Below are 25,929 nucleotides of genomic sequence, written 5' to 3' on the forward strand. Positions count from 1 at the left end.
GAGTACACAGGTTCAACTGGTATAACTGATGCAGAAGAGGACCATGGAGAGGGACACAGGGAGCAGCACTGAGGCATGGAAAAAGATGTGTACTACTTGGCGAGGGTAACTATTTTAATGATACAGAAGTAGAAGGTGGAGCCTTTTTTAAAGGGATCTGGACTTGAAACCAAAAGTAGTTTTCTTTTATTATTGGCACTTATATACGCCAACCATTTGGGCAGTGCTTTACATATACTGTATATTGTACATTCACATCAGTTACTGCCCTCAAGGAGCTTACTATCTAAGGTCCTTACATTCATACATACACATACTGGGGCCAATTTAGACAGGAACCAATTAACCTACTACTTTTTATCTAATTTGATTGCTTATTCAAAGCCCAGTAAAGACTTCATGAATGCACAGCTTTCTGTAAACCCTCTAAAAACTGCCATCACTGGCAAAGAACTCTCAGTGGAGGCCCAAAAGATCATAGATTACTAGGGCCTGAGCAACTGACATGAAAAAGATCGTCTGTGTCAACCGTCATGGGTTTGGATACCCAAAAATTTAAAAACCTGTTCTTTGCAAGATGGTATAATTTCTACTATGTGATAACTTCAGCTAAAACCCCCAAATATGCCACACTGTTGAAACTTGTTGTGGGCTAAACCACTTTAGCAATGTACCAATTTATCAGGCAGGAATGCATTCTATAGACAGGCTAAGGTCAGGGCAAAAGATGTTCAAGCATAGTCATAACACAGATAAAAGTTAGGAACAGGAAGAATTCAAGTAGCTATGTTACAAAGGCAGAAGGTCTTTGTAAGTGGAATGAAGGGTATGAAAATCAGGCAGACTGTCCTGGGGTGAATACTATCCACCCAATGTACCAACAATTCCTGAAAAGTAGAGGCTTTATATACCCATATAGATTACTCAAACTAGATGAGTAGGGACACAGATTGGGAGACTTATGCAGACTGTACGAAAAGAAGCTAAGATACAGTCCACCGCACAGTGGTGTCTACCAAGGAAGACAAAAAATCTTATGTGCAGCCAAATTCCTAAAAGAAAAGGCCAACATAAGAATATGACATTTTTAGAGATCTGATAAGAAATATAACATTACACAATGTGTGTACACGTAATTTAAACAACTTGGGAGCTATGTTTTGGAGAGCAGACATGAAATTGGGTTCCCGTGGGAATATTTACCAAGTGACTTGTTGCTTTCCTTAGTCCATTCTTCATTGTTTTACCTTACAGACAGATGACTACATGCTGATAGCATACCACATAAGGCCTAAAATAAGCTTTTTATATTCTTCGTGCAAACAATGAAAAAAACCCTTCTAAAAATCAGAGTATTCAAAAAAATTACATTACAAACAATAACCAGTGCAAAATTGAAAACAAGACAATAAGGAATGAACTGACATCACGTTTGCACTTTATTTTCTATACAAGTATAACTGGCAAATTTTGTTATTGAAAGAATAAACAGCAAGAGTTATTTTTAAAAGGGCATGCTGAATATTTTTTTTATCTTTGCTAAATAACTGTAATAACTGTTGTATACCAGGGCTAGACTAATCCCCGGAGCCAGTTGGCGCCTCACTTTGTTTGGATCTTTTTTGTTTTTCAATAGAACCATATGTTCTCTGGATTCTCAATAGTGCCTGCTAGCTCTTAAACTGGACAGACTAATTCCTGAATACTGCATTCCTTTGTCCACCCTGTTTTACACTACAGTGATGAAGGCAATTTAGATGCAACGTATTAAGTTAATCGTTGAAATCAATCATTCACATACAGTGCCTTGAAAAGTATTCATACCCCTTGACATTTTCCACATTTTGTCATGTTACAACCAAAGCCCTAAGACCCCTTTCACACTGAGGATTTTTTCAGGCGGTACAGCGCTAAAAATAGCGCTGCTATACCGCCTGAAAAACTCCTGCACTGCATACTCAATGTGAAAGCCGGAGGGCTTTCACACTGAGGCAATGCGCTGGCGGGAGAGAAAAAAATCTCCTGTCAGCAGCATCTTTGGAGCGATGAGAGGAGCGGCATGTATACCACTCCTTCACCGCTCTTTCCCATTTAAAACAATGGGAAACCGCGGCAATACCGCCCGCAATGCGCCTCTGCAGAGGTGCATTGCGGGCGGTATTAACCCTTTATCGGCCGCTAGCGGGGGTTAATACCCAGGGCCGATCCGCCCTTTAGGCTCACTATGCAAGCCGCTTAGGGCCCCGCAAAGCTGCGGAGGGCCCCCCAAATTACTAGAGGCCCCGCCTAGAGGCACCTGGTGAGAAGTCATTTTTGGCCCCTCACCCCGCTTCTCAACTCGCTGGCTGCATGGGAGAAGAGGTAAGAAGTCAGCACCCCCCGCTTCTTACTTTAACCACTTGCTTACTGTGCACATATACCCCCTTCCTGCCCAGGTGAAATTTCAGCTTCCGGCACTGCGTCGCTTTAACTGACAATTGCGCAGTCGTGCGACGTGGCTCCCAAACAAAATTGACGTCCTTTTTTCCCCACAAATAGAGCTTTCTTTTGGTGGTATTTGATTGCCTCTGTGTTTTTTATTTTTTGTGCTATAAACAAAAAAAGAGCGTCAATTTTGAAAAAAAAACAATATTTTTTACTTTTATTATGCTATAATAAATATCCAATTAAAAAAAAAAATCTCAGTTTAGGCCGATACGCATTCTTCTACATATTTTTGGCAATTTTTTTTTGCAGTAAGCGTATAGTGACTGGTTTGCGCAAAAGTTATAGCGCCTACAAAATAGGGGACATAATTATGATTTTTTTTAATTATTTTCTTTACTAGTAATGGCGGCGATCTGCGATTTTTCATTGGGACTGCGACATTATGGCGGACTCATCGGACACTTTTGACACATTTTTGGGACCATTCACATTTCTACAGTGAACAGTGCTATAAATATGCACTGATTACTGTATACATGTGACTGGCAGGGAAGGGGTTAACACTAGGGGGCGAGGAAGGGGTTAAATGTGTAGCCTAGTGAGTGATTGTAACTGTAGGGGCAGGGGACTGACTGGGGAGGTGACCGATCTGTGTCCCTATGTACAAGGGACACAGCATCGGTCTCCTCTCCCTGACAGGATGTGGATCTCTGTGTTTACACACAGAGATCCAAGGTCCTGCTCAGTTACTGGGCAATCGCGAGTCGCCAGGGACATGCATCGTGTTCCCAGTAACGCGGCGGGTGCGCGCGCCCCCTAGGCTTTAAAAGACGAGGACGTCATATGACATCCTGTCAGAACAACTTTACCACCTCCCCCGCTTCTCAACTTTAATGTGACATGTCATTTTGCTTAGGGCCCCAGGGAGGTCAGGATCGGCACTGTTAATACCGCACCGCTAGTGGCCGAATCCCGCGGCAAATCCAACGGTATAGTGCCGCCCCAGTGTGAAAGGGGCCTAAATGTATATTATTGGGATTTCATGTTATAGACCAATACAAGGTGGCACATAATTGTAAAGTGGGAGGAAAATGATGAATGGCTTTCTAAATGTTTTACAAATAAAAAGCTGAAAAGTGTGATGTGCATTTGTATTCAGCCCCTTTTACTCTGAGGCCCTGTACACACGGCTGGGAATCCCGTCAGGAAAAAATCATTGGTTTTCCTGACGGGATTCCTGGCAAGCTTGTCTTGCAAAGCCGTGCATACAGACGGCCATTCAAAAGAATCGCCGTTCTTTTGAATTGCAAGAACGCGGTGATGCTCGTCACATTCGATGCCGTCGCCGCCATCTTGCTACACCCCACACTAAAATTGAATGCTACCACGCATGCGTCAAACTCTTATCGAGCTAGCGCGGGTATACCTGGGACAGGTAAGCATACAGACGACCAGTTTTCTCGGCAGGAAACACTCTGCCGGGAAACCCAATGAGAAAATAGAGAGCAGGGTTATCCATTTTACCGTCTGGATTCTTGGCTGTTTTCCTGGCGGGAAAACTGGTTGTGTGTACAAGGCTTGAGTCACCTAACTAAAATCTAGTGAAACAAATTGCCTTCAGAAGTCACCTAATTAGTAAATAGAGCACACCTGTGTGTAATGTATTCTCAGTATGAATACAGCTTTTCTGTGAAACCCTCAGAGGTTTGTTAGAGAACCTTAGTGAACAAATAGCATCATGAAGGAAGGAACACACCAGACAGGTCAGGGATAAAGTTGTAGATAAGTTTAAAGCAGGGTTAGGTTATAAAAAAATATCCCAAGCTCACGAAGCACTGTTCAATCCATCATCGGAAAATGGAAAGAGTATGGCACAACTGTAAACCTATCAAGCCATGACCGTCCACCTAAACTGGCAGGCCGGGCAAGGAGATCATTAATCAGAAAAGCAGCCAAGAGTCCCATGGTAACTCTGGAGGAACAGTAGAGATCCACTGCTCAGGTGGGAGAATATTGTCCACAGGACAACTATTAGTAGTTCACTCCACAAATCTGGCCTTTATGGAAGAGTGGCAAGAAGAAAGCAAAAGACTTGAGACTGGGCGGAGGTTCACCTTCCAGCAGGACAACAAGCTACAATGGAATGGTTTAGATCAAAGCATATTCATGTGGTCGAATGGCCCACTCAAAGTCCAGACCTAAATCCAATTGAAAATCTGTGGCAAGAGGGTCGTGTGGGCGGGCTCTAGCGGGACTGACATGCCTGACTAGAGCTCCACTTCATGAGAGAGAGAAACCGCAGATAAACTATTCTCAAGCCGGCATTGCTGGATAAAAAGTCGGGTCAGAGCTGCAGGAAGGTGAGAGGAACATTTTCTGGGCAATATGGTGCTGGGAGGCTCAAGAAATAAAGCCAAAACGAATCCCCTCAGCGGAGCGCAGCAGAGCAAATGCACTGCTAAGAAGGCACCATTCACCTCAGAGCGGCTCCCCTCAGAGAAGGGAAAGAAGCACACAGCTAGAACTTTGATACCCATGGCTACCCCGACTAATTTTACCTCAGACAGTGAGGAAGAGGACACTAGCAATGCAACAAAATGCCGCCAGTCAAGATGACACTGTCCCCTCAGGACTTCTTAAACAGTTTGAAAAAATGCTCCATAAAGCATTGAAACAGACCTCTGACCAGATTACCACAAATCTCACTAGAGAAATTAGGGAGCTGGGAAACCGCACAGAGGTCCTGGAAGCTAAAACGGAGGAAATTGAGGCATATACTCAAGAGTGCCTAACTGAGATAGACTTGCTCAAGGAAGAAAATCTAACATTACAGAACAGACTGGAAGATTACGAAAACCGTGCCAGGAGGTCTAATCTTAGATTCAGAGGCATCCCAGAGTCTGTAGTTGACCTTCAGTCCACCATCCTGGCGTTATGCCAGGAATTTCTTCCAGGTACTGCAGTGGAGCGTTTGGAAATGGACAGAGTACACAGAGCACTCACCCCTAAAAAGGCAGATGGTCCCCCCAGGGACATAATAGCCAAATTTCATTTTTATAGAACCAAGGAACAAGTAATGGAGGCAGCAAGGGAAAAGAGCAATCTGTCATTCCAGAGTCACAACTATCAAATATTTTCAGACATCTCGCAGTTAACCATCGCCAAGAGGAGAGCTATGAAACCTCTTCTAATTGAACTGCAACAACGCAACATAAAATATCAATGGGGGTTCCCCTTCGCCCTCCGCTTCACATATCAGGGAACGAAAATAGTCTGCAGATCGCCGGATCAACTACATCAGGCCCTTATGGACTTTAAGCTGATTGAAAACCCCTCTTCTGCATCCAACTCACGCAGAAGAGCTGCTTCCACCTCCTCTCATAACAACTCCACACAGCATGAGCAGAATGGAGGCATTCAACAATCACACAAGCGGGGCAGATATGCACCACAGCCTCAGGACCAAGAAGACTCAATGGACTGAACTTCTCTCACCTCTAACCATCTTTTCTTCCTTTTCAGGTCGTGAAAATGGACATTGACAGCTAGTTTGTCTTGTCCTAGTTCCATGAAGTATTTCCCTGTTCTTTTTGCTATGGAAGGTAGCAATACTTGTTTATTGCTACGGAACTGTTATCCCACATGTCGCAAAATTTGGACCCCATAGGGATGCGGCCCTTTCGCTCTATTTCCTGGTCGGATTTCATATCCCACACGGTCCCGCAATTTATACCATGGAAGATTACTTACGGAAATAAGCGGACCCTATCCCATTAACGCCATCTGACCCTCTGTGTAAGGCCATTCTCTAACCTTTTGCTATTATTACCATGAAGTGACGTCCAATACACTTCTTCACCTTGTAATTAGCTATACCCATTAAATGGCATAGACCTATGACATTCCTAACGTCCCAACATCCCAGCTGGTAATTCACATCCCCCCTCTCCTTCCCCTTTAAATGTGATCTCCCAGCAATGCAGTTAAACAATCCCACTCGTTTCACAAGTAAATTATTAAACTTGGAAACATTTTGCATCCGCAAAGGTGCATCTTTACACTTCAGAATGCGGTGCTCCGACTCATGGGAAAACACGCGTCCCATTAGGTCCACCTCGGATCCCCATTCTAATATGTGGGGATTTGACGCAGGCCCTTTTTCTCTTGGTGGGGGACTTCTTCCCTCATCACGAGTATACTTTGAATACTCAACATGTTATATATTGTATGATTGTACATTAACGTATTCGGTTTCTCATTCTTCTTTTAAGATTTCCAATTTTGGTTCCTTTCCCTCCCCTTTCCTCATCCCGTCTGCATGGAGCAATCTTCATTCGAAGAAGCAAGGTAAGATGAGATTATTGGTTTGGCTACCATGGCACCTTTGAACATGATATCACTCAATGTACAAGGCTTGAATGTACCACAAAAGCGTACGAAAGCTTTTAGGTTCTTTCAATCCAAAAAAGCCCACATAGTCTGTCTACAAGAGACACACTTTACCCGAGATTCAACCCCTAAACACTTCAACCCCGCTTACCCACAAGTATACACGGCGTCTGCCTCAGCTAAGAAAAGAGGAGTCCTGATTGCTTTCCATCGATCAATCCCATTCACCCTGAAATCTGAACTCAGAGACCCTGAAGGCCGATACCTGATCTTAACAGGATACATCCTAGACTCTGCAGTTACGGTAGTATCCTACTATGCCCCTAACCTTAACCCTATGCCGTTTCTGTCACACCTATTTCAAACCGTCAACACGCATAAAATAGGTTCTCTTTTGATATGCGGTGATTCAAATCAAGTAATTCTCCCGTTCCTAGACAGATCTCCCTACATTCAACCGAAACATCACCCAAAATGGACACTATCCAATCTCCTTTCTAAATATAACCTAGTAGACTCCTGGAGAGAAATGAACCCTACAAAGCGTAACTACACCTACTTCTCCAACCCGCATCAGTCACTTAGCCGAATAGACCATATATTTCTTACAATCGGAATGTTGCCAGAAGTTCTTAATCCCGTTATAATGCCCATTCCTTGGTCAGATCATAACGCTGTTTCTATTACAATAGCGTCAACTATCCCCAAAAAACAAGATCCCACTTGGTATATGCCTGATATACTACTCAGGCATCCCTCGTATTGCTCAGAAATTGAACAATCTTTGAAAGACTACCTGGAATTTAACATGACCCCCAGAAATATCTGCTCTCACACTCTGGGAGGCACATAAACCTGTACTGAGAGGGACATTTCAAAGACAATTAGGGATCCTTAAAAAAGATCGAAAACAGATGGCAATGAGACTGGAAATTGAATTCAATCTAGCTTACTTAGCTTTCCAAAACGATCACTCCCCCAACGCCAAAATCCGCCTGGATAAAGCGCGTCTGGAGTACGATTTATTTCTTACAGGGTCGGCAAACAAATCTTTAAATAGGTCCAAACATACTTTTTATAAAAATGCTAACAAAACTGGCGCATATCTAGCTAGGACACTTAATTCCTTCAATAAGTCATACTCTCCTATAAAATTGAAACTATCAAATAACACTATTTCTAGCAACCCCCTTAAAATAGTGCAGAAATTCAGCGGTCACCTGAAAAAGCTTTATTCAGAAACAAATATTTTTAATGAAATAGCCGCAGACTCCTTTTTCTCGCAAATCCATTTACCCCAAATGACTGAATCCCAAAAAGAGCACTTGGATAAACCTATCTCTTTAGAAGATGTAACCGTTGCGATCAAGGATCTCAAATTAAACAAAAGGCCTGGTCCAGACGGATTCACAGCCCGATACTATAAGACTTTCAACAAACTTATTTCCCCAAGACTAGCAGAAGCTTTTAATGATCTACTTAACCAAAAAACCTTTAGACAGGAATCACTCCTAGCCACCATCTGCATGATCCCTAAACTGCACGCGGATAATACCCTCAGTGAAAACTTCCGCCCCATTTCAATGATAAATACGGACATTAAACTCCTAGGTAAAATTCTGGCGAATCGCTTAAACATGATAATTGGAACACTGATCCACCGTGACCAAGTAGGTTTCATGCCTAACCGACAGACAGGTGACAACATAAGAAGGGCAAATCTTTTGGCACATATAGCAAAGAAAAGAGGAATCCCAGCGTGCTTTCTCTCTCTAGATATAAAGCAGGCATTCGACTCTGTATCCTGGTCATATCTGAACTATGCGCTACAAAAATGGGGCTTTGGCCCCAACTTTACGAAATGGATCTTGGAATTATATAATAGCCCAAAAGCATATGTAAAATATGCAGGATACAAGTCAGACACATTCTCCATTAATAGAGGCACGAGACAAGGATGTCCGCTTTCCACTTTATTATTTGCCCTCCTTATAGAGCCACTGGCACAAAAAATCAGGTCAGACCCAACGATCCTTGGTATAGAAGTAGGTGGCCATAAGCATAAGTTATACTTGTTCGCCGACGACATCCTCCTTTTTCTTGCATCTCCACAAGTATCAGGCCCCAACCTAATGTCAGTTCTAAACCATTTTGCATCCTTTTCAGGTCTATCCATTAACCCCAAAAAATGTCTCACTCTAAACATATCACTTTCAGCCCTAGAGTTAAGCGCAGCCAAAACCGGTCTACCCTTCGAATGGCCTGACAAAAGTATCCCTTATCTAGGAATACGCTTAACAGCGACACCATCTGAGATATTTTCCTCCAACTACCCTAGTCTCTTAAAACAGATATCAAATCTTCTAAGCTCATGGGCCCATTTACCTCTGTCTTGGTTCGGAAGAATCAGCGCAGTAAAAATGACAATAGTACCGAAACTCCTTTACCCCTTCAGAGTTCTTCCTGTCCCTGTTCCACCACATTTCTTAAGAATCGTACAAAAAAAAATATCTACCTTTGTTTGGGGACCCACTAGACCAAGAATAAAACCTAAAATCCTGCATCTTTCCAAGGTTAACGGTGGATTGGGGGTACCCAACTTTGCGAGTTACTATAGGGCAGCACAATTAGCTAACCTTGTGAAATATCACGCTAAACGCGAACCTCCTCTCTGGGTATCGATTGAGGCAATAGAATGTGATCCTATTTTAATCTCTAACATATTATGGATTTCTCCCAAAGTGCGTAAACATATACACAACCCTATAACAAAACACTCACTATCCCTTTGGGACCGAATGAAGGTCAAAAGTTACCTGCAATCCCCTCACACTCCTCTTCTTTCATTCTACAAGAACCCGGCGTTCTACCCGGCATTGATATATCCCAACACCTTTAATGAATGGGTAAAAAAAGATTGTACATGTTTATACAAGCTGACAGACTTTTCCTCTTTCATGTCCTTTCCCACTATTCGTGAAAAATATGGCATTCCACAAGCTGAGATATTTAGATATCTACAAATAAAAAATTTCTTCAAGTCATTTCTAGACTCTTCCCCGACGCCGACACTGTTATCCACTTTCGAAAATCTCTGTAGAAATGACCCCCATACTAAGGGAATTATTTCAACTATTTACTCCCAGTTACTGACCAGTTCCATTTCTGAGAAACTACCTTATGTGTGTAAATGGGAAAAGGACTTAGATCTAGAGCTAGATGCATCAGAATGGAAACAAATTTGGAATAACACTAAATCAGCATCCCTGAATGAAATAGCGGTTGAAACAAACTACAAGGTTCTCACTCGATGGTACTTAGTGCCAGTCAGGATTGCGAAATATGTGCAAAATTACCCGGACCACTGTTTCAGGGGATGCTCATCACCTGGGACATATTTTCACATTTGGTGGTCGTGTCCAAAAGCACCATCATTTTGGTCAGAAATTTTCCATATTATCAGCGCCCTCTTCGAAAAGACAATTCCCCTAGATCCCAAAATGGCGCTACTAAACCTAAAACCTGACAATGTGTCGAATATGCAATTTAAACTAATTCTACAGCTTCTTACAGTCGCGAAACAGACACTCGCGAAGGCTTGGAAGTCACCTAATTTATCACTAAATGAAGTGACAAATAGAATGAACAACGCAATGAACAACGCAATGTCTCACGCCAAAATGATGGCAATCGATATGGATACGATCACCAGATTCGAGAAAATATGGAAGCCTTGGTTCACATATGTAATTCCTAATGCAATGAATAACGATGTTTTACAGCCATGGTAGCCCAGCCAATTTAACAACCTACTGCAATGACTTCAGAACTCAGATTGCTCCTGCAGACCCCCTCTTCCTCAACCCATCTCTTCTCTGCCTCCCTTCTCCTCCCCTCTTCAGAAACATGTTCTTAGCTTAACAATGTTGTTTTCGCAACTACTATTACAATGTTGAATATCGTTGAAACTCCCAACGATTGCACCAAAAGACTGTACATTGGGACATGGCCCTTGGCCCAGTTTAGTGTACAATGGCTAAAATAAGTAATGCAAAGTGAACCTACTTAGCCAATTATTCAGTCACTATTGCTACTGTATACATTGTTAGGATGACTGAAATAAGTGACTTTTGCAATGTACAATGACTATGTTTGTTTGTTAAAGAGTTTCTTCTCCTTGTAACTTGTTCTCTTCACTATGCTTGTACAATTCTTTATCAACTCAATAAAGATACTTTGACAAGGAAAATCTGTGGCAAGACTTGAAAATTGCTGTTTACAGACGCTCTCTATACAATCTGACAGAGCTTGAGCTATTTTGCAAAGAAAAATAGGCAAAAATGTCCCTCTCTAGATGTGCAAAGCTCGTAGAGACACCCCCAAAAAGACTTGCAGATGTAATTGCAGCAAAAGTTGGTTCTACAAAGTATCGACTCAGGGCGGCTGAATACAAATGCCCGCCACACTTTTCCGATATCTATTTGTCCTTCCACTTCACAATTATGTGCCACTTTGTGTTGGTCTATCAAGGTATTTAGAATTCTATTTAAAGTGTTACTAAACCCAGGACCCTGCATTCACTATATCTGGTCTCCCACAGAACATGAAAATGCATTTATTTTAGTAAATATAAATAGCTAAATACCCTTTCTCATCAGCAGTATATAGCAGTCTTGTGGCTTCTATTAGTGTCTGGTTAAAGCTTGTAGGAGATATTTTCATTCTACTCTGACTGTCCTATGAGGCTGTAGGACCCCGGACCCTCTGTCCAGGTAGTGCTAATTTATCCTGTGCTGATCACATGCACCCTCCCAAGAAAAAGAAAACTCTCTAGCAATAAACACTAAACTGAGTGACCCCTAAAGGCTCTCTACTATCAGGAGATATATTGGGAACAATGGAAAAAGGGCAGGATCAGAGAAGACATGATCAAACAGCCTTCTTACACAATGTGATTTAACTTCTTAGGTTCCACACCGAGTATAAAAAAGCATGCTTTAACCACTTCAGCCCCGGACCATATTGCTGGTCAATGACCGGGCCACTTTTTGCGATTCGGCACTGCGTCGCTTTAACTGACAATTGCGTGGTCGTGCGACGTGGCTCCCAAACAAAATTTGCTTCCTTTTTTTCCCACAAATAGAGCTTTTTTTTGGTGGTATTTGATTTTTATTTTTTTCGCTATAAACAGAAATAAAGCGACAATTTTGAAAAAAAATAATATTTTTTACTTTTTGCTGTAATAAATATATCCAAAAATATATAAAAAAACTATTTTTTTCCTCAGTTTAGGCCGATACGTATTCTTCTACATTTTTTTTCGTAAAAAATCGCAATAAGCGTTTATTGATTGGTTTGCGCAAAAGTTATAGCCTCTACAAAATAGGGCATAGTTTTATGGCATTTTTATTAATATTTTAGTAATGGCGGCGATCAGCGATTTTTATCGGTACTGCGACCTTATGGCGGACACTTCGGACACTTTTGACACATTTTTGGGACCATTGGCATTTTTATAGCGATCACTGCTATAAAAATGCATTGATTACTATAAAAATGCCACTGGCAGGGAAGGGGTTAACACTAGGGGGCGAAGAAGGGGTTAATTATGTTCCCTGTGTGTGTTCTAACTGAAGGAGGGGTGGGACTGACTTGGGGAAATGACTGATCGCTGTTCATACATTGTATGAACAGACGATCAGGCATTTCTCCCCCTGACAGGACCGGGAGCGGTGTGTTTACACACACACCGCTCCCGGTTCTTGCTTTGTAACGAGCGATCGTGGGTGCCCGGCGGTAATCACGTCCGCCGGGCACGTGCGTCGGGACCAGGGGCGAGCGGGGGGCACGCACGCGCCCCTATTGGCTGATATGCGAGATGACGTATAGCTACGTGATCTCGCGCAGCCGTGCCGACCTGCCGCCGTATAACTGCGGCAGCTGGTCGGCAAGCAGTTAATGCATATACAGACTTATTTTCCTGTTGTGGGTTTAGTAACACTTTAAGTTACAATATGAAAAGACACATTCACATTTAGAAACTACTGTTCTCGGTGTGCTCAGGAGGCACAGATGCAGCATCCATCCCATGTTAAAAGCCTGTCAAAATCGATGTAAGCCTAAAATACATGGCAGCTGGATGTTGTAATAAATAGTACTTGCATTTATGCCCATATTTGTTCAGGGACGTATGCCCCATTTGAAGTAATATTGCATTGGGAGCACAGCAAAGGGGGCAATGCCATTGATGTAAAGTTTATTTGCCAGACCAGCTGGAGGCAGTCTTGTTCTCACACAATACAATCTACAAGGCTCTCACACAAGTCTTACATCCATTGCAGTTAGAGGTTTAAATGCAAACAGTGTAAGTACCTGAATATGACCTGGCTTCAGATCCTCGCAGTCCCTGTACAGCAGGGCTGCAGTGTCAGAGGAAGAAGCAGCACAAGAATCCAATCAGTTCAACTGCAGATGGCAAGAAAAAGCAGAGTGAAAGAGGGATAAGCTCATCACTGTGCTTGTTTTTCTTTAACTGTCCAGTCACAGGCTGTGGTGGGTCCAGGCTGACTTGGGCCCAGAGAGGACATAAGATCTACCTCATACTTTCACCACCCAAAAAAATGCAATGGGCAATGGAATAGGAGTCCAGAGCACTGCTGTACTGTAAAAGTGTCTAGTCTTTCTGCTGCCATATTAAGCATTATTAGTATCATCCATTGTGGTGTAAAGCTCCACTGATTCAGATTACGGTAGTTACGCTAGTTATATGGGTTATATGACTGCACTCCCTGTAAAGAACTACTGTATGTGTGTGACCCTTTGGATGATTTAGAGGCCATAAATAAGGTACCCAGGTTGACAACTACCAAACTGACCATATAGAAGCATCCAAGCCAAACACAAACAGTGAACCTACTATCTAATATAACAGTGATTTACATTATTCCTTATATTACACATGTTTAAATTTGAAGTTAAATCCTGATTGGACTCCCGCTGTAAGACACACCCTGCTGCAGCACTCCATAGCCTGTGATCCTTTGGCTATGGAACTGGACCTTCTGTCTACTTCCCAGGCCGAGAAGGCCAAACATAAATTCTATATATGTGCTAACAAACCTGGACCCATGTTGGCCAGGAAACTTAATTCCGCTGACAAACCGCATCGGCCTGTACGGCTTTGGACACATTCAGGTGACCTCACTTCTAATCCAGCATGGATTTTGTGATCTTAACCTCCCTGCTTTATCCGCTGCTGCCTGTGAGACCATTAATGCCAGCATCTCTACAATGGAGGTGCTCCAGACGATAAAGACTTTGAAATCCTCCACCGCCCCAGGTCTTGACGTATTTTCCAGTCTGTATTACAAGAAATTTGCACCCCTCCTTGTACCCTATTTGATCAATTATTTCTATGCATTGAAGCAGGGTTCCTTTCCCTCCGCAGATGCCCTCAGAGCTCATATAACCATGCTCCCCAAATCAGCGGATGACACTTTTGAACCACAGGCCTTTGGGCCTAACTCTCTCCTCAATGAGGACTTAAAAATCTTTGGAAAAATACTGGGCAATCGTATAAATCAATACCTAAGCCTCCTGGTCCATAGGGACCAAGTGGGTTTTGTCCCGGGCAGGCAGGCGGGCAACAACATCCGTAAAGTGGCCCATATTATTCATCTTCTCAACCACTGTAAAATCCCTGGTTTTCTCCTCTCCCTAGATATTTATAAGACATTTGACTCTGTCGTGGGCATACTTGCAACTCGTGTTGAGCCGCTGGGGGTTTCGAAGAAGCCTTTTTGACTTGGCTCAAAGCCCTGTATTCAGTCCTGTTGACCTTGGTCAAATATGCTGGTAATTTTTCTGACCCCTTCTCAGTTCACAGGGGTACTAGACAAAGCTGCCCTCTTTCCCCGACCCTTTTCATCTTAGCCCTCGAACTTCGTCAGGGCCAGAACATAACTGGAGTATATAAAAATAATCGAATGATGTTTTCAAACTATTTTCTTTTCGTCCCCAACACTTTTATGACAATAAACCTTTTTAACCCCCCTGGCAGTAATCCCGAGTGTGGCTCAGGGTTATTTTCAGTACCACAAGCAGTAACCCCGAGCCACTGTAGTGTCACTTACCTTGTCCTTACAATCCCCTGATGTCCTCTCGCTGTGTCCTCCAGCCGATGCCGACATCCGTCTTCCGGGTTTCCCTTCCCTGTGACACTGGAGACGTAGGGGGCGGAACCGGGCGGGAAATTAAAAAAAGTAAACAAAACATGACATACACACAATACATTGTAATCTGTTACGATTACATTTCTGTATCAAACCATTTCACCTCAGTTTTGTCCCTAGTGCTTTGTCCAGTGCCCTGCCTGCACTTTTACCGTTCTTTCTGCCTGGAAACTTGAGAACGTCTGTGGCATCCAAAAAGTATCCCTTTAGGTCAAAAACGGTTTTAGACCAGCTAGAAAACAGCGATAGTGAATTAGAATCACTTGCAGAATTGAGCGATAGAGATTCATGGGGAAATTGAAATCAGACACTAAAAGTAACGATGGCAGCAATTCTGCGACTGAGCTCAGTGATGTTCAAACTTGGTGCTCTATTGACTGTGGTACGGATCAGGCAGTGCCCCCAAGATTCCTCACTTACTGGAGCATCTGGTATAAAAGTAGACGTTGAACACGAAAACACCTTGGCATACTTACATTTATTTCTGACTGATGAGGTTATGGAAAAAATTGTTACTGAGACAAACCGGTACAAAGAGCAAGAATTAGCTACTCTGCATCGGAAGTTTCCAAGAAGCAGAAAGTGGGAACCAGTGACCAAAGATGACATTTGGAAATTTCTGGACCTATTCAGGGAGTGGTATTGGACAACTAATAAATTACTTGCCACTCCATTCTTTGGCACGGTCATGTCAGAGTACAGATTTCCCTTATCATTACATTTTTACACTTCGAAAACAACAAAGAATTTGATGAAACTACTCATCCTGCACAAAAACTAAGGAAAATTTGGGAAGTATCTCAAATGATTATAAAGAAATTCCAACTGAGCTATGTGCCAGAAACAGATATCAGCATAGATGAAACTCCAATGGCCTACAAGGGAAGGCTCAGCTGGGTACAATACATTGCATCAAAGAGAGCATGATTTGGCGTAAAATCCCACATGCTATGCAAATGGTCACCTGGCTACATTTGGAATTCAGTCATATATACTGAATAAGGAACACAATTCAATCCAAAATACAGCAACTATGGAATGGCAACATCTTCTGTTCTTTCACTCATTGTGAAATCAGGGCTATTGCGTAACAACCGACAACTTTTATACTAGTCTATTGAACTTTATGAGTTTATTCTGCAAAACAAAACAGATGCCTATGGAACCGCTAGGGCTAATCGGCGTGACATGTTTGGCAATACGAAAATGAAGACTGAATAAATGGTTGCCTGGCAGAAAGGCAAAATTATGGCACTGTGATGGCGTGACAAGAAAGATGTGTGCCTAATGAGTACAGTTCATAACACCTCCTCTGTTATGGTATGCACGAAATGTGGGAAAGAAATCATGAAGCCACAAAAAGTCAGCACCTACAAGGATGTGCATAGTTTGTTGCTCAAAGCGGGATGACAGTGGAAAGAAAATCAGAAAGAAAACCAGGTTCCATTGTCCTGATTGTGATGTCGGACTTTGTGCAGTCCCATGTTTCATTTTTTTTTTTTTATACCTGGCATGTTTACCAAACCAAAATGCAGTGTCTAGTATTACAGTGACTAGTAATATTGCACCCTTGTTTGGACAAATTTCTGTGTTTTTTGGTTTAATTACATTATTGAATTAAATGTATTATTATTTATTATAATTTTTTTATAATTATTTATTATATTATAATTTATGATTTTGTGTTTTAAACTGTATCATACCCAGGATGTCTACTAGACTCTTGTTTGGACAGATTTTAAGTGAGTTATTCCTAAGAATTACAGGCCTACAATATAAAACAACAAATGCCCTTGCAAAACAATGGAAAATTTTGACATTCAAAAATACTGACACAATCAGACCGACAGGGAGGTTAACCAAGATTTGCCACAAGGGTGTAACATTTTTGTAAAGTGCATGTAGAATTAAAAAAGTATCTTATTTATAATCTTATCAAATGGTTGTGATCTTTTTTTTTATTCATAATAAGTTAAATTTCACATGTTTAACCACTTATGGACTGCCTCCTGCAAATATACGTCGGCAGAATGGCACGGCTGGGCACAAGCACGTACAGGTACGTCCTCTTTAAGTGCCCAGCCGTGGGTCGCGGGCGCGCGCCCGCGACCCGGTCCGAAGCTCCGTGACTCCCGCGGAGAAAAAAACGAAGCGTAAAAGCTTCGTGGATCTCCGTAAGTGCTAATTTGCATACCCGACGATGGATTTCGACAAGAAATGCCCCCAGCGGCGGCTGCGGTACTGCATCCTAAGATCCGACAGTGTAAGTCCCTTACACATGTCGGATCTTCTGCCTATCTATGAGAAACTGATTCTGTGGATCAGTTCCATAGATAGAAACAGGGATACGACGGCGTATCAGTAGATACGCCGGCGTATCCTTTTTGTGGATCAGGCCCATTGTTTTTTTTCAAAATTGCTGTTCTTTTTTTGTTTATAGCGCAAAAAATTAAAAAACGCAGAGGTGATCAAATACCACCAAAAGAAAGCTCTATTTGTGGGAAAAAAAGGTCGCCAATTTTGTTTGGGAGCCACGTCGCACAACCACGCAATTGTCAGTTAAAGCGACGCAGTGCCGAATCACAAAAACTGGACAGGTCCTTTAGCTGCCTAAAGGTCCGGGTCTTAAGTGGTTAAACATATATTAGTACTTAGATTATAGCATAGAAAACTGGTTGGCAACAGTCATTCAAAAAAAACGGTAACACAGATGCAACCTCTGTTGGCTTTCATATGACAGTTTGGGGTTAGAATACCTATTTCTATATGAACATAAATCTTTGTAATCCCATTGCTATAAGCTAATAATACACTGTGCATCTATCTCAATATTCTATCTCATCACCACAATGTTTCCAGTACACGCGAGTTAGAAAGAGAACTATAGGTGGATAATAATGCTGCCCAGTTGTTTTTCGTTAGCTTGTATATCCTTGTATCTTGTGGTCGTTCAAGTGCTTATCGAATAGATTTTGAAACTATCGATGCCCCTGCTGAGACCACCTATTTTCTTCAAATTTTAATGAGTGGCCATGTGTCTTATTAAACTCCCTTCTGCAAAAAAGTTTTATCCCTATTGTGGGGTGACCAGTACGGTATTTGTAAATTGAAATAAATAAATTCAGTGCTCGCAACCTTTCTTCATAATAATTATCCTTTATTATTAGCTTTGTTGCCATTCTTTGTACTCGCTCCATTTCCAGTACATCCTTCCTGAGGACTGGACTGGATAAATGGGGAAAGTTATAAATTGATTTTCATTTTAATGAGTGAAAAAAGTATTTGACCCCTTGGTGGCAAAATCCTTGTAGGCAATCACAGTGGTCAGACGTTTCTTGCAGTTGGCCACCAGATTTGCACACATCTCAAGAGGGATTTTGTCCCACTCCTCTCCAAGCCATTAAGGTTTTGAGGCTGATGTTTGGTAACTCAAACCTTCAGCTCTCTCCACATATTTTCTATGGGATTAAGGTCTGGAGACTGGCTAGGTCACTCCAGGACCTTAATGTCCTTATTGTGCCACTCTTTTGTTGCCTTGGCTGTGTGTCTTTGGGTCATTGTCCTGCTGGAATACCCATCCACGACCAATTTTCAATGCCCTGGCTAAGGGAAGAAAGTTCTCACTCAAGATTTGACGGTCCATGACCCCGTCCATCGTCCCTTTGATGCAGTGAAGTTGTCCTGTCCCTTTAGCATAAAAACACCCCCAAAACCTAATGTTTCCACCTCCATATTTGAGGGTGGGGATGGTGTTCTTGGGGTCATTGGCAGCATTCCGTATCCTTCTCCAAACACGGCAAGTTGAGTTGATGCCAAAGAGCATGATTTTGGTCTCATCTGACCACAACACTTTGCCCAGTTCTCCTCTGAATCAATCACATGTTCATTAGTAAACTTCAGACGGGCTTGTACATGTGCTTTCATAAGCAGGGGGACCTTGTGGGCGCTGCAGGATTTCAGTCCTTCATGCCCCGGTGTGTTACCAATTGTTTTCTTGGTGACTATGGTCCCAGCTGCCTTGAGACCATTGACAAGATTCTCCCATGTAGTTCTTGGCCGATTCCTCACCGTTCCCATGATAATTGAAACTCCACAAGGTGAGATCGTGCATGGAGCCCCAGAAGACGGGAGATTGACAGTAATTTTTTGTTTCTTCTATTTGCAAATAATCACACCAACTGTTGTCACCTCTCACCAAGCTACTTGGCAATGGTCTTGCAGCCCATTCCAGCCTTGTGTAGGTCTACAATCTTGTCCCTGACATCCTTGGACAGCTCTTTTGTCTTGGCCATAGTGGAGAGATTGGAATCTGATTGATTGCTTCTGTGGACAGGTGTCTTTTTTAAAGGTAACAAGCTGAGATAAGAAGCACTCCCTTTAACTACTTCAGCCCCGGAAGATTTGGCTGCTCAATGACCAGGCCATTTTTTGCGATATGGCACTGCGTCGCTTTAACTGACAATTGCGCGGTCATGCAACACTGTACCCAATCAAAATTGGCTTCCTTTTTTTCCCCACAAATAGAGCTTTATTTTGGTGGTATTTGATCATCCCTGCATTTTTTTTTTTTTGCGCTATAAACAAAAAAAGAGCGACAATTTTGAAAATAAATACAGTATTTTGTACTTTTTGCTATAATAAATATCCCAATAGTTTTTTTTAAAAGGCCAAAAGGCAAAGCAACATAAGGTAATGTCGCTTCACCCAGCTGTGCCATTCTGCCGCAGTAAAACTGCGGCGGCTGGTTGGCAACCAGTTAAGAGAGTGTTCCTAATCTGAACTCATTACCTGTATAGAAGACACCTGGGGGCCAGAAATCTTGCTGATTGATAGGGGATCAAACACCTATTTCACTCAATAAAATGAAAATCAATTTATAACTTTTTTGAAATGCGTTTTTCTGGATATATTTGTTGTTATTCTATCTGTCACTGTTAAAATAAACATACCATTAAAATTATGGAATGATCAATTCTTTGTCAGTGGGAAAATGCACAAAAACAGCAGGGGATCGAAAACTTTTTTCCCTCACTGTATATACTAATATACTACTGCAATTTGCATTAGGTTTTAGAACGTCCTTGATTCCTACTGTGGGGAAGTGCCACTGTACTTCTAATAGATTAAAACAGAGCTAAGCTGCTCCAGGTGAGACTGCCACTCGCATAATGCAACCCCTACAGTGGGTGCTAACCCTGGCTCACCACTGCCACACAGCAATATAGAGGAAATTGGCCACAAACCACACTGTAGAGATGCTTTATCCTTTATTCCATGTATCGGATGAAGACAGCACGAAAGACAGAGTATGCTGTGACTGTTAATGCATTTCACACATATGCTAGTGCTTTTTCATAACTATGATGTTATGATTATTACATTTTCTCCAACAAACTAATCTCTAACAGTGAATGTGGTTTTAATTTGGGAAAGTCCATTCACGGCAAAATCAGATGTTAAGTACCTTTGTATAGATTTCCTTACAAACGTTTATACAAACATTCACTCCAAAATCTACTATAGCGTACGGCCAATTAAAATAAAGTGAAGGCTGCGCTAAAAAAATATTGAACAAAGTACCATATAACATTAAACCAAACCTGTTATGTGACAAAATGACATATAACAATAAATCAAAAATGTCATACAAGTCATACAAGCATGAATTGAGTGCTTAAAAGGAAAATAGTCCAAAGGTCCATAGGGTGAAAACACAGTAGGATTGTGAATATTCTATGCCAGACGATCAAATGATAATTGAAAAAAAAGTTTATGGAACACCCACTGAGTTAATGATGAAATATTGGAAGGATGAGGCCCAATTTAGACACCACAGACACTCGTGATCCACCACCACCTGCTTACCAGAGGCAAGTATGTAACAAGCCTGTCAGATATCCAAATCTGCAACACTCCAGTAGGCAGGGATGAATAACGGACCGCACTGGATGTGCTCCATAGGCCAAATCCCAGAGGAACCACCAGGACACAAGACTGGACACTTTCATCCCTTTCCTGCTCAGGCCATTTTTCAGATTTCAGTGCTGTCGCACGTAAAATGACAATTACTCAGGCATGCAACACTGTACCCAAATTAAATTTTTGTAATTTTTTTGAGACAGATACAACTTTCTTTTGGTAGTATTTAATCACCACTGGGTTTATTTGTTGCTACATAAACAAAAAAAAAAAAGTTTTTCTTTTGCAAATAAATAATCTTTACTCAACTTAAATTTAAGCCACATTGTAATCTGCTACATATGTTTGGTAAAAATAACCCAAATTAGTGTATATTATTTAGTCTATATGAAAGTTATAGGACCAGATTCACAGACGAAGTACGCCGGCGTATCTACTGATACGCCGGTGTACTTTCAAATTTCCCGCGTTGTATCGTTGTTTTTAATCCTCAAAACAAGATACGACGGCTTCTGGGTTAGATCCGACAGGTGTACGTCTTCGGATCTAAGATGCAATACTTCGGCGTCCGCTGGGTGGCGTTTTCCGTGTCGGGTATGCAAATTAGCGATTTACGACGATCCACGAACGTACGCGCGGCCGTCGCATTTTTTAACTTCGTCTGTAGTCGGCTTTTTCCGGCGTATAGTTAAAGATGGTATTTTGCGGCGTATACATAGACTTGCCATGTTAAAGTATGGCCGTCGAAATTTGAATTTTTTTTTTGCTTAATCGTCCGTGAATAGGGATGGACGTAAGTCACGTCGAAGTTCAAAAAATGACGTCGTTGCGACGTCATTTCGCGGAAAGCACGGCGGAAAAATTTTGAAACGGAGCATGTGCAGTTCAATCGGCGCGGGGACGCGCTTCATTTAAATGAATCACGTCCCCTACCCCCCCATTTGAATTCCGCCGCCAGAAATACACTACACCGCCATAAATTACGGCGCAAATTCTTCCAGGTAAGATACGGCGGCGTAGTGTATCTCTGATACGCTGCGCCGTTCTACATGTATGTGGATCTGGCCCATAGTGTCTATAAACTATGATATATATTTGAAAATTTTTTGATCCTGATGTACTAACTGTCCATCATATTTATTGATGCCCTAAAATGCCAGGCCAGCACAAATACCTACCAAATGACTGCTTTCTGGAATGTAGACAGTTCATGGTATTTAGTATGAGGCATGGTGATTTTTTTAAATTGTAATTTTTTGTCACAGTTTTTTGGGAAAAAAACTTCAGGCGTTTCAGGGGCATAACTTACACACCTAATATCCTGACTACCCATCACATTTTTGTAGGCCAGGACATTGTAAACAACCACAAAATGACCCCATTGTGGAAAATAAACACTCCAAGGTATTTTCTGAAAAGTGTAGCTTTTGAAAAAAATAAATTTGCCTCAAGTTTTTGGAAAATGCAGGAAAGAAAATGAAAATGCATTTTTTGTTATACACAAAGTTGTCAATTAAAAAAATATTTCTAACACACATCATAGGCATACTTACAATTACACCCCAAAACATATTTTGCTACTCCTATTTTGCTATATTAATACCACATTCATGTGACTTTTTCACAGTCTAACCTCATACAGGGTGTTGAAACCCAAGGAGCACCTTCAGTCATTCCAAGGGAATAAATTACGCTTCCAATTTAATGAGTAGCTATCACATTTTTGAAGGCTCTGAGGAACCAGGAAAAATGAAAATACCCACAAAATGACCACATTTTGGAAATCAAAACACCCTGCAGTATTTCCTTCTGGTAAATGGTAAATCTTTTGAAGACTTAATTTCTTCATCACAATTTTTTGGAAAATGCATAATGAAAATTAAAATGTATTTTTTTCACACAAAGTTGTCAATTATAAAGATATTTCTAACACACAGCATAGGCATACTTATAATTACACAATGGATGTAAAAGCAATACTTTTTTACACTCCAGCTGCATTCCTGCAATAATAGAGTACTACTGTGATTGGTGTTGATTGGCTCCGCGTAGGGAGGGACACGAAATCTGACCTCACTGCCCATATGTGGCGCATGACGAAATGTGATAAGCTCTATTATTTTGCTGCTTTCTGAGTACATTATGTTTACAATAAATTAGGATTCATTTTATGGGGTCATGCAATGTATAGCATTGTCTTTTGTGATATATAATATGAGCATTTATTTAGTGAAGAGGAATAACCTGGGCTATTGGAGGGATTAGGAATGCAGATAAAACTGGGGTGCCATGAAGTGGCTCTACAGCTTATGCATGTATTTGCAAATTTGTACAAGCTAAACCTCTGTTTTTTTTTAAAAACTGACATTTTATTGATTTTCAACATTTCCAGACAAAAAAAGAAAAAAAAAGGGACAAAAGAAAAACATAGAAGGACATAAATCGTTACAAAGAGTCAGCACTTGGCAGGACAAACAGCATTGCCGGCTGTAAAACTGAAGCAAAATAAGCAGGACAAACTATTAAAGACAGTACAAAGGCAGATCCATTTAAGTGAACATAAGGCCATGAGCCTTTACCATCACAGTATCCTGCCTGCCAGAGTGTGCATTAGCGAACAAAGGAGAAAGGGGCGCAGTATAGAAGTTAAAAGAAGTCAGTAAAAGGGAAAAGGAGTGAAAAGTAGAGAGGTAAAGAGTAGAGAGGAGGAAGAGAAAAGAGAGGACAGCCGCCCGCCCGGGACCCCCCTCGCAGCCCGGAGATCCCAACCAGGCCGCCCCCCGCCCCCCCAGAACGGGGGTTGATCATGTGATCGGGGCTTCCAGCACATTCCATAGTTCCCATACCCGGTTGTGAGAGTCGAGAGTGTTGTTCAGGGATGCCGTCATGTACTCATGTGCCAAGAGTTTTTTAGAAGATTTGGAAAAAGAGGGAGGTGGGAGGCCCAGGAGGAAGAGTTTAGGGCAAAACGGCACTCAGGAACCGAAGATGGAGTGGAGTAGTGAGTGTACTGTCCGCCAATAAGGAATAATCAAAGAGCAAGTCCAATAGGTATGATATAGCGTTCCCACCCCGTCAGAGCAGCGCCAACAACAACGGTCAGCTGTAGGATATAAACCTCTGTTTTTAACGCATACTGTTAGACAGGATAATTTGGTTGGTTGCTGGCTGGTCGGTAAGTTGAGCTGAGAATTTTCTTTGGTTTTTGCTTGACATGTGTCGTCCTTCCATGTGCTCCTTGCTGCAAAGGCCAGTTATAGGTAGGAGCTGTTGGCATTTGTTTGTACTGTTGGGAAACTAGTGGGGGCACGCACTGGACACCTTTGCTGCCATTGTGCTGTTGCTTGGTGTTTGGTGTACCCCTATAACTTTAGGGAGGGGTAGGCTCCCTCCAGGCTCACCTGCTCTTTGCCTATGCATTAAAATTGCATAATTTTCTCTACTATGGAGGCTCTCAAAATTTAGTTAGGACTGCAGAAAATACGGGGTGCTGTGAAGTGGCTCTGCAGCTTACGCATGTATTTGCAAATGTGTGCAAACTAAACCCCTGTTTTTAGCGCATACTGTTAGACAGGATAATTCAGTTGGTTGCAGGCTGGTTGGTAAGTTGAACTGGTAATTTTTTTGCTTTTTGTTTGACTATTGGAGCGATTCCCATGCTGGCTACCATTTGCTTAATATTATGAAAAGGTGCTTGTCACCGCCATAATTAGGGCTCTCTGGATTCAGTATGAGATGCACTGGTGGTGGCAGTGAAGGAGTGGAGGCAGTATACAGGCCATTAACAAATCATTTTAAAATGTAAATTAAAAGGTAATTGTCAGTAAAATATTAACGTTAAGCTAATAATAGTACATGCGATAAGAGAGGCTGATGTTTGTAGAATGGAGCTAACAGCAAAACAAGAATCAACAGCAGTTTATTGCTTTTTGGACAAGCTAGCAGAAGACCTGAGGCAGATTTTTACAAACAAAATGTACTGTAAAAGGAAACCAGCAGTGTAAATTAAAAGAGAGTGTTGTATGGGAAAACTACAGTATATTGTAGTTCAATGCAGGTTCATTTGTTTTATCATTATTAAAAAAATCTGTCTTACAGTACAATGCATATACAGCAGGGTTTGGTAAATCCAGAGGTGATGAAATCGTTTTCTACAAACCTGTGGCAAAAAGATTAGTACTTAAACCTTTATGCATATTTTACTGGTAATTTTACACAACAGGTTAACATATATTTAACATATGTGAAATGTTTTGCTATGCACTAAACATTTAGTTTCTTTCTTTTTTTTTAACATACCAAGTCTCGATGGAGCACCCAGTTTGCATGCAAATAATGGATTCCATCCAAGATTTGATAAAGCAAAGACTTGACCATTGATCGAGGCAGCTGCATGGGCTTCTTATTTGCTTTGGAGGCACGATGAAACTTGATGATATGCTAGAAATAAAAGTACAATACTGGTAAGTTATTATACAGTTCTTTTACCTGGGTGTTTTAGCCTGAAAATAGATGTAGAAAAGATTAAAGGGGTTGTAAAGGTACAATTTTTCCCCTAAATAGCCTCCTTTACCTTAGTGCAGTCCTCCTTCACTTACCTCATCCTTCCATTTTGCTTTTAAATCCTCACTTCCTGTTTTTCTGTCTGTAACTCCACACAGTAATGCAAGGCTTTCTCCCTGGTGTGGAGTGTCATGCTCGCCCCCTCCCTTGGACTACGGGAGAGTCAGGATGCTCTCTACGTTTGCAGATAGAGAAAGAAGCTGTGTGTTAGTGGGCGTCCTGACTCTCCCGTAGTCCAAGGGAGGGGGCAAGCACGACACTCCACACCAAGGAGAAAGTGTTGCATTACTGTGTGGAGTTACAGACAGAAGAACAGGAATTGAGGATTTCTCAGAAGAAATAAGGACATTTAAAAGCAAAATCGAAGGATGAGGTAAGTGAAGGTGGACTGCACTAAGGT

General features: G+C 41.7%; 1 protein-coding gene across 4 annotated transcripts in view; it reads right to left on the reverse strand.

The window, feature by feature from the left end:
- Nucleotides 1-25,929, reverse strand: part of CDK19 (cyclin dependent kinase 19) — a 251,856-nt gene that overhangs the window by 121,728 nt on the left and 104,199 nt on the right. For 3 of the 4 annotated variants that reach the window (XM_040350240.1, XM_040350242.1, XM_040350243.1), the window contains exon 4: nt 25,266-25,406. In XM_040350240.1, the coding sequence (XP_040206174.1) occupies nt 25,266-25,406 (141 nt within the window). Of the gene's footprint in view, nt 1-14,948; nt 15,036-25,265; nt 25,407-25,929 lie in introns of all 4 variants that reach the window. The other variant, XM_040350239.1, reaches the window with a different exon arrangement.

This window comes from Rana temporaria, chromosome 4, assembly GCF_905171775.1.
Source record: "Rana temporaria chromosome 4, aRanTem1.1, whole genome shotgun sequence".
Classification (NCBI taxonomy): Eukaryota; Metazoa; Chordata; class Amphibia; order Anura; family Ranidae; genus Rana; species Rana temporaria.